This window comes from Filicampus tigris, chromosome 8 (assembly GCF_054856515.1).
Source record: "Filicampus tigris isolate MCC_2025a chromosome 8, RoL_Ftig_1.0, whole genome shotgun sequence".
Lineage (NCBI taxonomy): Eukaryota > Metazoa > Chordata > Actinopteri > Syngnathiformes > Syngnathidae > Filicampus > Filicampus tigris.
Genome location: NC_141224.1, coordinates 7,020,030 through 7,032,636, shown reverse-complemented (window position 1 = coordinate 7,032,636; position 12,607 = coordinate 7,020,030). Strand labels below are relative to the sequence as shown.

The window sequence follows — 12,607 nt, the reverse complement described above, 5'->3', positions numbered from 1 at the left end:
CAAAGTGTACGACACATTCACTGAGTGAGGCATTTGCTGTTTATCAAGTGGATGACATGCCCGTCGTTGTTAAAGACACACACATAACTAAGGCGTCCATTTGAGGGAGGCCTTTGTTTTTAAAAGTGGATGCTGCACCCAATGATTAGTATACACAGGCCCAAAAGAGATGTCTATTTGAGGGAGGCATTTACCTTTTATTAAGTAGAGTATGTGCCCACTGATTGGTTAAGACACGCACGCACAAGCGTCTATTTGAGGGTGTTTTTTTTATTTTTTTTTTTTATTTAAAAAGTTGATGATGCATCGAATAACCAGTGGTGGGCCTTTTACTCAAGTTTCCCAGTCCATCATTCGTCATCCGTCAGCAGCCTGGGTACCCGTCCGTCCGTCTATTTTTCAAGCTGAACCAAACTGTGATGAACTGATGAAAAATCCATCCATCCATCCATCCATCCATTATATGAACCGATTTGATTAAAATGGTAAAGTTTTGCTTAATTTAACCAGTATGCCATGTCACATTTTTGCCATAGGTACAATCCTTCTGGATTAAAATGTTTCCTGACTAATGACTAACACATGATTATCTCTTTGGTGCATACTGCCACTTGCTGTACATATACAGTCAATGTAGTCTGGGTCGCGTTTCCGTGTCTTGTCGGGCAAAACGAACATCTGTCAATGATGGACTGTGAGGTACGTTCGGACTTTACAGGGTTAGCGATGATTACACAGACGGACAAAAATCCACGTCCGTCTTTGCTTAGACAGTCTTTTTATCATTTTTTAAATTCTTTTTTTTTATTGTAGGTTTCCCATCTATCGTCAGCAAAACGGACGTCCATCAGTGACGGACCGGTCCGTAGGTCAGACTGAATACCCACCTTTGCGAGTAACACACACGCAACCAAAGGGAGATGTTTATGTTCTTGAGCAAATGACACAACCCCGCACAGGGAAACCGTCAATTTGAGAGTGGCGTTTATTTTTTCAAAGTGGACAACACACCCCATGGTTAACACACGCATTAGCACATGCACAGAAGGGGGGCATTTATCAAGTGAATGACTAAGCAATGAATTAAACCGCATGAATGCATACACACACATCCAACACACACGCACACACGAGAAGCATCTATTTGGGGGAGGCATTGATTTTTTTTCAAATTGTAAAACAGAGAACTATGATTAATTGACTCAGGCAAGGCAGATGTCTATTTGAGGGAGGCATTTATTTACTTTATCAGGTGTATGAAGTACCCACCGATTGGTAAAGACAAATGCACAAGGGAAGCGTCTATTTGAGGGAGGCATTTATTTTCAAAAGTGGATGACGCATGCACAGGGGAGATGTTTATTTGAGTCAGAGGTTTACTTTTTAATCAAGACTGCGTCGTGCCCGCCGATGGGTAAAGATAGGTGCCAGTGAAGCCACTATTTGAGCGAGGATTTTTTTTGTGTGTGGTTGATGCAATCAACACAGACGGCCGACTTCAGGCATTCACTAATTAATCTATAAATTTAATCGGAGAGAATCAATGAGCAGCATTGGTCCGCCTTAGCTGGAGCGGTAAAAAGACACACCAGGCTCTGAAACTTCAAAAATCAACAAGTCTTTAATAACCAAGTAAGAAAAAATAAAGACATTACAATAGCAGCGGGAACCAGTCTAATTCACCTGTTTGTTCTCCCCCCATTTATCTGCTGCTTGAAAATCAATATAAAAAAAAGAGTGAGAACAGGAGAAAGAAAGAAAAACAAGTTCCACAGAGCAGTCGATAAAAAGCACATTTCGGAGTAAGAGTGTTGTTCTGCTGCGCGTGTACATTTCAAATTGTATAGACGACGAAGCACATTTGCCAGCGTTTTGGCAGCAATCACAGCGTGGCAGTCGAGAATAAAGCACTGGCAAAGGAAAACAGTTAAATTATAAAGCACGGCAAAAGAACAGCAAACCAAAATAAATCCTTCATGCGTAGCCGTCACTGAGCAATACACAAAACGTGACACCATAAATTAGTACTTCATTTTTTTCCTCTGCTCTGCTACATATTTATATATTTATACTATTTACATAGGAATGATTTGTTTTTTTTCACTGATGAGATGGAGGATGTTAAGGCTTTGTAGTGTCATCGGATGTTTGCGGACAATGGAAAAAGTTGGATATCATGGTGTGAAGATTTCCATGTAATAAGACTTGGGGGGGGAAAAAACGAAATAGTAAAGAGTAAGCGTTTTACTTTAACCGAGTGATCAGACAAAAGCGCTTCAATCGGAAATTTAAAGCACCGAGAACAGACAAGCAGGAAAACACCGATTAATAGATAGGAAGATGCTAGCATCAAGAAAGAAAACAAACGTTTCATCAGCAATTAGCCAACATCAGATATGGATACCATGAATGTCAGAAGAGTTTCTCGCGGTACCACTCGCTAACTGGGCTAAGTTAGCATTCGCAAGGAGTGGGCTAAAACGTCAATATCGCGGTGGTTCGTGTTGCTATCGCTCACGATACATCATCAGATATTGATTTCATTAATGGCATGAGCGTTACGTTAATGGGTGCGACAAAATATCAATAATGTAATATATCATATAATTACATCTGTCAGTCCAGTCTCAACATCAAATATTGATTCCACGGATGGCGGATGAGTGAGCTAGCGGACCCAGGCTAAGTGCAAACAAGGCTATGCATCTACTAAGGGTGGGACAAAATATCAATATCACGAGGAATCACATCGTTATTTTCAAGCTTATTGGTGCCTGTTGCATTACACATATAGCTCACGCTATTAGCACTATTGGCCAATGTAACAAAATGCATTTTGGAGCTGCTTACACAATTTAGAATGACAATCATCTGAAGCGCCACCCACGTTATGAGCCCGTAGCTTGATTGGCAAGACGCGCATCCTGTTAGCCACTCGAGTGCATTTTCCTGCTGTTGTCTACTTTAGTTACGACAGGAGCGCTATTGACAGTAGCTTAAGAGAAGGATCGAGTGCGGATCCTTCCAGAAGCATTTTGTCGGACGTCATGGTAAATGAGGGTGGCGGCTCCCTGTTTGCATGTTGATTGCAGTGGCAAAAGTAAGAAAAAAAAATTAATTAAAAACACGACCGAGCCAAATTTGACACATTTTGCTGTCCTCTGATCAAAGTCAGCAAAGGCCAGATTGTCGAATGTTTTTCAAAGATTACCCTGATCATTTGTCCCGTGGTGAGGGGTGTGTTGGGATTTTTTTCCCCTTACGGACCAGATAAGCCTGCAGTAAGGCTAGCGACTATTTCTTCTTCTTTGACTACTTTTCCTTTGGTACTACGACAAGATACTGTTAAGTGTATGATGTGCTGTAATGGCCACCTTGGGTACACCACACACTAAGAGTCATTTTCGTCTCCCTGTGTGGCATCTCTCCCATCTAAAAATCCATGAAGATGACAAAAATTGGCACGTGTACCCTGCGTAAGAGTAGAAAGCAGCCACTTGATGAAATGCCAAAAGCTGTAATTCCAATGTAGAAGTACAGCAAAGTAGACAAACTACTAAAAAAAATAAAATAAAAAAAAATAAAAGCATGGGTGAATAGCCAATGGTCGGATTACTTTGTTGATGGAAAGCAACAAAATGCAGGACAAATATCAGACTCTTTCCAAACCGCCGGCTATATACGTGCCTTGCCACAACCACCAAGCAAAGAAGGAAGATATGTTTTTGTATGGTTATGTATGCGTGTGTGTGCGTATATGTGTGTGTGTGTGGGCTAGTGTCAGGCGATGGATGGCATGTATGAGCGCAGTTGGGCTGTGGGAGTCGAGCATAATGAGAGCGGCTGCCGGGCGCTCGTGAGTGGGCGAATGTTTCTCGGCGTCGACGCCTCGCCAGCAAAACAACAAGTTTGCTTGGCCATTTTTTTTTCCGCTGTGATAAAGGTTGGCCGATGGGGAAAAAAAAAAAAAACCTTCCTACTTGATCGCAAAACTTTACACACACCTCACGACGCTAGTTGATAAATTATGACTTGTGTGCACATTTTTTTTTTTTTCTATGAGGTGCACGGTGTCAACACCAGACCGCCAATTGTGCAAATCAATGTGTGCTTATTCTGTTGAATTGACAAAATTGGGGAAAAAAAGGGAGGAAAAAGGCTTATAGGCGCATAAATTCAGCAAGAAAACAAAACCTGCCGTGTTCATTTCAGTAAAAACGTACATTCACAACGACTTTTCCTTTACATTGCGCCACATGGGCTCCACCAGGCTGATATCTACATTTGAATAAATATCCACAATTTTTTTTTTCCCACAATAAAAATAAAGATGCTTACATTTATAGTATACACAGACACCTCAACATCAAAAAATGTACATAGAGTTTAAGCATTTGACCCCCCCCAAATTGATGCCATTTTCATCCCCAAACACCAAATGTTACACGCACATATCTCTTTGTAGCAGTGACACACACACACACACACGCACACACACAAGTGCAAAAATAACATTTTGATTTATTTTTTTTGTTTTGTTTTTTGGCTTTTAGGTATGTGTGGTAAATCTGGTGTGTTATGTGGGAATTATGTTGCATTTGCGGTTGATAGGGGTTGTCTTTGTTTTATGTAACCTTTTCGTACTGTGAAATGTGCCGAATGGTCACACTGGGTGAGTGTTCACGCAGTCGTCCTATTGGTCACTGATGTGAACTCACTGGGTCACTACTGCCAAAGTGTCACAGGGCAGATTGTTTTAGCTTTCGTCTGAGGTCCAACAGCTGTTTTTTGTGCTGCAAAACGGAGTCTCCAGTTTACGAGGTTCACAAAGTCAATTGTCGGGGTTACAAACAGCGCGCAATGAACTACTTTGCGCGGCGATGTGAGAATATGTGATCACGCACTACAATAAGGCACGCTCAAGTTATCGCCGCACTTTGTTTTCCATTGGATTGTTTATTATTCATGGCCATTTTTTATACAAACATTTATGCCTTTACTACAAGGCTAGGGTAGGTTAGCGTTAGTGTTCTTGAGTGCTCTGGTGCTCTGACTTAAATACAAATTTAGGTTACAACAGCACTGTAGGAACTGAATCAAACCAAAGACTCCATGTCCTGCTTTCGCTATACAGTGTAGCCAAATAAAATCATACGGTGTATACCTGGCTTAAGGCCAGGAAGAAATATGTTGCAACACTAATTACTTTCCCCAATTTTGTCAACTGATGACCTTTAGAGATGCCAACCCCCCCCGGATTCCCGGAATAATGGCTGTTGAACAAATCCTTCCAATTCCAAAGTTACCTTTTAGGCGCTAGGAATTTCAAAAGGAAACACAATCAATCTGATTGATTCTCTACCCCTCCCAATGAAAGAACTACAATATTCGTCCCTCGCATTGAATGTTTTGATTCTAAGAACGACTTAAGTCGTTCTTGGCATTTAAAGGGGTTAAGGCGCATTTTGGAATCAGAAGGACGAAACGTCCAATATGTTGGATGATTTTCAATATGCTGATTTGAAATAGCATCATATCAGTCAGTCGTGGAAGAAGGCTGTGTTAGTAAGCCAGTTCGCGATGAAATTTTCTGCTTCTGTTAGCTTCTTAGCTAGCCCAAGGAACAGAGGAAAAGGAAAAGGGCAGGGCTTAGCATCTCGTACCTCTACCCCCCTCCCCACCCTCTCTGCCTTCAAGAAGGTTACCAGTCTGCAAGGCAAAACAACATTGGCGAACACAAGCTCTCTCCCGTTATTCAAGGTTAAAAGCTTTAGTACAGTCACCGCTGCCTTGGGCGGTGCTTAAGCCAGCGCTTGACCTGGCAACCGGCAGCATGCTTCAAGACTCCGCTGGGCCTCGCACAGTCATTTACCAGCGATGCAAGAAAAGCAGCTGATCAGAAGGTCAGGAAAATTCATGATCAGGGTGATACGGTGACTAAATGGCAACTACAGATGTAGCGAGGGAGCGCCCGAGCGGGCCTCCGGCGGCTCGTTAGCGAGATGAATTAACAGTCAGGAGACAATCAGGCCCGGAGCTGCATCATAAAGGGCCATTTCGCCGCGTGTTGCCTGTTAGTCAATATAACTCCGCCGGCCGAGGCAAAGCTTTTATGTCCCCCAATCAATTCTCCACACTTAACGGCAACCGCTAATGGAGAAAAATATTGCATGATCTCAGAGGAAAATCTATAGATGCTAATGCGGTGATGCCTCGCGCCATCCGTCAACCGGCCGGTAGGCGGCGGAGGGTGGCCAACCGCTCACCGCGGACACCCCAGGTGGATTCGTCAGTGCTGCCATGTCAGGCCCGAATCGCCTAAGTGGGCTGTTTGACACATGACGAGCAAAGAGAAAAAGTGGCCCTGACCTTGACATTGCCTTGCTTTCAATCAGAGTGGCCATAAAGACTTGCAGAGAGAAAAAAAAAAAAAAAAGGATGATGGCGTTCACGGAAGCCGATGCTACATCATAAAGGATAAGCGGCGACAATCTGTTGGTCCCAGCTAAGCCGGCGACTTCACGCTTCATTAACAAACAAAACTTCCTTCTGTCAGAAGTGCTCGTGTGTCGTGACGAGACGCTCCCCTCCGCCGTCCCGCAGACTCCCTCCGTCCCCTTGACCCTGTCATCTCGGCTACACCTCACTCCCGTCACTCTCTTGTTTACCTTTTAGCTGCCGGCGCCTGGCAGGACGCGGTTGCATGTGAACACCGTGTCAGCGTTTCAAACCCAAAACGCGCTCCGGTTTATACAGCACATAAAGACTCGTGGCTGCGAGGGACAGACAGACAGACGCATGATGCGACCGACATGCCGTGTGGCGGTATCGGAACTTGGAATAAAGGCTCAGCTGTTAAACACGCTACCTTGGTCGTGTTTGGCTCACTTACTGCTTTGACGATGACAAAGGCGGTGGCCTTGGTGGGGGGGGGGGAGCACTCCATCATAAAGGTTGAACTTTGTGATCAAGTAAGTGAGCCACAATGCGGCAACTATTTCCAACCACTGGATGGTTAATAGTTTTTTCAGTTTCAAAATCAACTACAAGGAGGCGGAATGCCCCCTAATCAAACACTTGTAAGTATGTCTACAGTGCCCTCTATATATATGATGGGTTGAAAGACTTTAAATGAATTCCATTTTTATTGCAAAAGCATATCCTCACACTGAAAATTGTTGATATGGTTCACCAGACACAGAAACAAGCATGGCCATCTCAGTCCCCAGACCCTATTGAAAACCTGTGGAGTGATCTAAAGAGGAGAGGATTGCATTCTCTGGATGATTAAGAGACTGTGCAAAGAGGAATGGTCAAAGGTCCCTCTTTCTTTATTCTCTCACCTTGTGAAACATTCTAGGACAAAGTTGCTTGTTTGAGGGCCACATACAGAAAAGTGGAAAAGCGCAAGGGCCACTTTAAAATTGTTTGGATTTAATGTATTAAACATGGTCAATTCAATCAAGCAAGTAATTATATGTTACTTATTTTCAAGTTAATTTGATAAACTGCTACATAACAGCTTTATGTTCAAGATTATAAGGTGAATAGGTAATGAGTTTTCAAGACTGCTAGACTAGATCCACCCCTGCACTGAGCAGCAGCCAAATCTAATTTCCACATTCCGGACTAAAACAAGCGCAAACTGTAGTAAGATGACCATTTTTAAATCAGTTATTTGAGGATTGAAATCGGACCTTAACAAAGCATTAAGTGGAAGAAACCACAGCGATTTTAATAAAAATTGTGTAATTTTAGTCATACAAAAAGCTACAAAAGCTCTATATAGTATAAACCAATGTATTAGGAGTAGCGGCACCTAATTTTTCAACACTCTCCCTTGTCACTCTGCCCTCCTGCACCTTTTTTTTTTTTTTTTTTTTTAAATTAGGTTTGTGGTCCGTGTGAAATATTTCATTTTTAGTATATGCCACAGGCCGCTGAAAAATGGATGGCTATAGTTTGGATACGCCCGTTCTAGGAGAAGACTGCATGCCGTTTGGTTGGCAGAAGGGGCTTGTACAAAGTATTAACGTTAGGGATGCTAATGATTGTAGCACAAGTGATTTCATGCAAAACAATTCATTCTTAATGTGGGATCCCCCCGGGGTAAATGTACTTGAATTAAAGGTTGGATTTAAGTCTTTTTAAAATGTTGGTCCTCCATCATTTAGAAAGAAACTGAAATTATTAGAAGCTAAAGAGCATTTCATAACCAGGGGCGCCAATAATTACGGACGGCAGTGTATGTATAGTCCAAGATAGACCAATCCGACGTTGGTCAACTGTGACAGACGCTTATCCCCTGTGGCGTCGGGCCGGCCGTCGGCACGTCACACTGGAAAAATACACCACAACGACCATTAAAGTACCTTCTGCGCATGCGTGAGATGTAGTACTCCTCCATACCATCGGCGGCGGTAATCACTATTCCGCATGGTTAGGAAAAATCCAACCGGAAAGCTATTGGCCGGGGGCGGATTATGAAAACGTAAACAATGCATGCATTCAGCTATATTCTTCGCTCACAAACTCCCACGCGAAGTAAACCCTCACGTTCTTGACACGGTATTTTGAAATACTTAAATTGTCAACCCTCGCTCTTGTACTTGTAAGCCGATAAGGCAGCAAAGGAGTGCTCACTGTTTATCCGCATTTGTCACTTCCCGTTCTTGCTCCGAGCGCTGATTTGCTAGCTAACTGCCGATCAGCGTGACTAAAAATGTCACGACGCCGACGCTTTCTGGCGGGCTCTGACGCTACGCCGGCGGTAACTACACCAATCAGATGGCGCAATCAGACGCCACGACGCTTCACGACCTCCGACGTCGGATTGGTGTATCTAGGCCTTATGTCTCGGCCCTGGTGTTGGCTGTCGACGAGTCCAGGGTGTAACCCAGCTCCCGCCCAAAGTCAGCTGGGATAGTCTCCCGCTCACTCGTGACCATAATGAGGACAAGCGCTACAGAAACTGTATGGATGGACCTTTCTCTCCCATGAAAATCAGACAATCCTAAGACACACAGAAGTACGGCCTCTGCTGCAAAAACTCGTTTGTTGCGTGCCATTCATAAACTTGAAACATTGTATGTCGATACCATCGTAAGCCGAGGACCCGTTAAGTAGGAAAGGACCAGTATCAGACTCTGACAGTATGATAAATGTGAGCAAAAATATCGCAGTTTCACGGTATCTATGATTTTGAAATGTTTGGGTAAATAACTTACTTTCCATCTAACAAGTTCTGTAGGTACATTAGTACATCTAAAAAAGAAAATAACATTTATTTCTAAATGGAATCAATATGTAGCACAACAATAAAAGTATTTCTCCGGGAATGAGTAGCTTTTCTGCCCTTAACGTCAGACGAATGCGGTAACTTCAGAGCGGAAACAAACTGATGTTAGCTGGTTAGCTAGTTATTTGCCCTGGACTATCCAGTAGTCTATTTCACCAATTGTAGACATTCTAACACTCATAGCCGATTGCCAACGTTCATTTCAAGACGTTGAAGATTATCTTTATCGCTACCTTGAATTTGTCGAAGAGTGTTGGGTGGCGCTCTCGCAATGTAAATGTGATGTCATGTTGGAAGTATTGCCTCCTCTATGAGCCACGTTTGCATAGCCTTCTTTGACCAAGCTGTGGGAAAAATTCCCAAAAGAGACAACTTTTTCAACAAGGGGAAAAGTCGTTGGCCTCAGTGCTTGCTTGCTGTTGGCTGTTGTGAAAGCGCTATATAAATGAAGATGAGTCGAGTGCCAACAACTGGAGGGGGAGGGGTCATGTCACTTCGCCTACACTGATGACAAAAAAACAGCTCAAACTGCTAGAGCAAAGTTTTGGCAATTCTGAAAAACTGATTTTTGAAAGTGGCTATACACCTTGACTCCAGTAACTAACAAATTCCTACCCTGTAGTAGACTTCGAGGGAAAATAAAAATGTTGCTGTATTTTAAAATCCAAAGAATCAAAGGTGACAACCCTCACTAGTCATTCTCATGGACCTCGGAAAAAATTCTGCCTTTCAGTGTGAATCAAATCAACCCGACGGATGCAAACTACGCGGCAGTGATTTGGAGGTTTGACGTGGAAGGCAGGGACGGCCTGCAAAAACAAAGACAACAGACATCAGCAAGCAAATTCTTTCGCAACCACTTGATGGTTTAGTGCCTTCAGACCCCATCACGAGCAACTAAACCACCCGCCGCTCGTCACAGCGTGACAGATTACCAACAGCGGGGAAAAAAAAAAAACGGTTTCCCGCAGGAGACCTGAGACGGCGGGGCAGGCGAACTGCATGACAACAGCATTGCGTTGCGGAGCACATAAGAGTGAATCGTCTGTAGCTGTGATGCCATTCGGCTAGGGCATGATTCCATCTTTGCCATTTTCTCCGTGTCCTTGTGATAGACCAAACAGCGATACTCCACTCGCAAGATTCCTACAACGTCCTCCTCCAATCAGTATTGGGGCTACACTGTGATTAATAATAGCATATATGGAAAATACATGACGTTTTTCAAATAAAAGAGTGGTTTCGTTCTGTCATCTCTATCCGACGGAGGCACAAAAATCCCCGGGACTCCTCCTCGGCGCTTCCTCCTTCCTTCTCGCTCCTGCTTTAAACGTAAACAGCAGTCCGAGAAATGACGGAGCCATCGCGCTGGGACTCCATGTCGTCGTCCAGGTAGTCTCCGATCATATCGCCCTGCTCGTTGGGCGGGCGCAGCTGCAGGATGGGGGCGCCGCCGGAGAAGTGGTCGTACCGCTCCTCTTCCTCCAACTCGTCGAACTTCCTCCTCTCTGCGTCGTCCAGCTCGCTGCTGAGCAGGATGTCCTGGGCGGTGGGCGTGCCGGCCACCGCTTCGGGCCGCCCGCCGATGGTGAGGGGCCCGTGGTTGTTTTTCTCCCCCTGATGGGACGAGCCGTCGTCATACACATAGATGGGGCCGTTGTTGTTGCCCACGCCGCCGCCCACGCCGCCAGTGCCGTTCTTGCTGGCCTTCTTGCCGCCGCCGAATATGCGCGCCTTGAGGTCGCTGCCGCCGTTGGCCCGGTAGCCCTGCTGCTGGCGGCGGCTACGGGTGACCAGCACGGCCACCAGGGCGGCCACCAGGAGCAGAGCCAGCAGGGAGCCGATCACAGCCCCCGCCACCACGCCGGCGTTGGACGGGTTCACTGAAGGCTCTGTAGGAGGGGGAGGAGGAAGGGTGGGAGAGAAAAGGGGAGAAGAAGAAGAAGAAGAGTGTGAATTGTGCCAAGAGAGGAAAGTCATCCGACACCAAGAGTGAAAGGAGGAAAGGAAGAGGACCATAGGGGGAGGGTGGGTTGGATGGTGTCAATGTACTGTTGGTCCTGATGTGTCAGTGTAGTGTGTACGCTTGGGATTGCCCCTAAAACCATTGAGATTTCAACCTTCCTTGGAAACAGTGCATTTTGCACTTGAAAAAAAACGTTACACATTTCGTTTTTGTGTTTGCTTTCATTCAAAACAAAGACGAAAAGTTGAATTCATTTTTTTTTTTTTTTTTTTAAACAGATTACAGCCTCTCAAACTCGATCTACATGGGGGCCTCTGGAGATGGAGCCTGGGTGTATCTGGGCTACATCAAGTAAGACAAGAGTAAAAGAGGTTCAATTATTCAATAAAAAGAAAAGTAAAACTAATCAAATCTTGCCAATCTTTCTTAAAAATAGTTCACAACATTAACAGTTCTTCAGAACATGAACAAGATTGGTGACTTTCTTCTCTCTCTCAACTGCATGATACTTTGCATACTCCGTAGCAAGTTGACTTGAATAATGACGTCTGACTTCTTGAGCAGCGCAACTTTCTCTGTGCATTTAAGACATGTCGGGTTGCCACTCTGCACAACAACAACAACAACAACAACAAAACAGTCCGTCTCTTGTTTTTCTTTAAATTGAGTGTTCTGGTCGCCAACCTCTCTCTGATCACGGCAGGTTTTGAAAAAGACATGATTGGGACTGAGCGACAGGATATCTTTTCCTTCCTCTTGGTGTCACTTCAGAATTACTTTTTGCCAAAAGCTGTCATGAGCCACAAACTTTGGTGTCTAGCAGGGGGCAACAAAATATCCTGCCGGTTCGCGAGTTTGAGACCCCCGGGTAAGAATAACAGTATACTGCATTTCCTCATTTAGCGGAAGATGGAACATTGCGGATCAATCACTATGTCCATGCGTCCATCCATTATCTATACCGCTTATCCTCACAAGGACCACTATGTCTTCTAGTAAAAATAAAGATGCCAGTTCATGTAACATGTTTATGTACTTTGGTAGGTGCTGCTGTTTTGATCTACAACTGAGTTCAAACAGAATGTCTGTGTGGTTAACAACCGCGTGTATGAACTGAAGTCATAATTAGGCGTCTATTTGTGCGAGGTGTGAGGTTTATTAGTCTGCAGTGGTGAAGTCACCTGGCAGCTACTTAGAGGAACACCCACTATTTGAGGAAATTTCCTGACTCATCGCTTTGATTGTCACCAGTGAATGGCACTCATTCTCTACAGATGATACAGTGCTGTGCAATAGTTTTAGGCTGCCAGATGCTAAACTGACCACAAATAACAAAAAAAAGT

At 44.2% G+C, this 12,607-nt stretch overlaps 1 protein-coding gene across 2 annotated transcripts in view; it reads right to left on the bottom strand.

The window, feature by feature from the left end:
- Positions 1 to 12,607, bottom strand: part of LOC147143283 (poliovirus receptor homolog) — a 130,850-nt gene that overhangs the window by 41,637 nt on the left and 76,606 nt on the right. Inside the window, exon 7 of one of the 2 annotated variants that reach the window (XM_086037391.1) lies at positions 1,603 to 11,190. The exons of the other annotated variant lie outside the window; for it this stretch is intronic. Within the exon in view, the coding sequence (XP_085893517.1) occupies positions 10,625 to 11,190 (566 nt within the window). The 3' untranslated portion in view covers positions 1,603 to 10,624. Of the gene's footprint in view, positions 1 to 1,602; positions 11,191 to 12,607 lie in introns of those variants that run through there. 2 annotated transcript variants of the gene reach the window in all.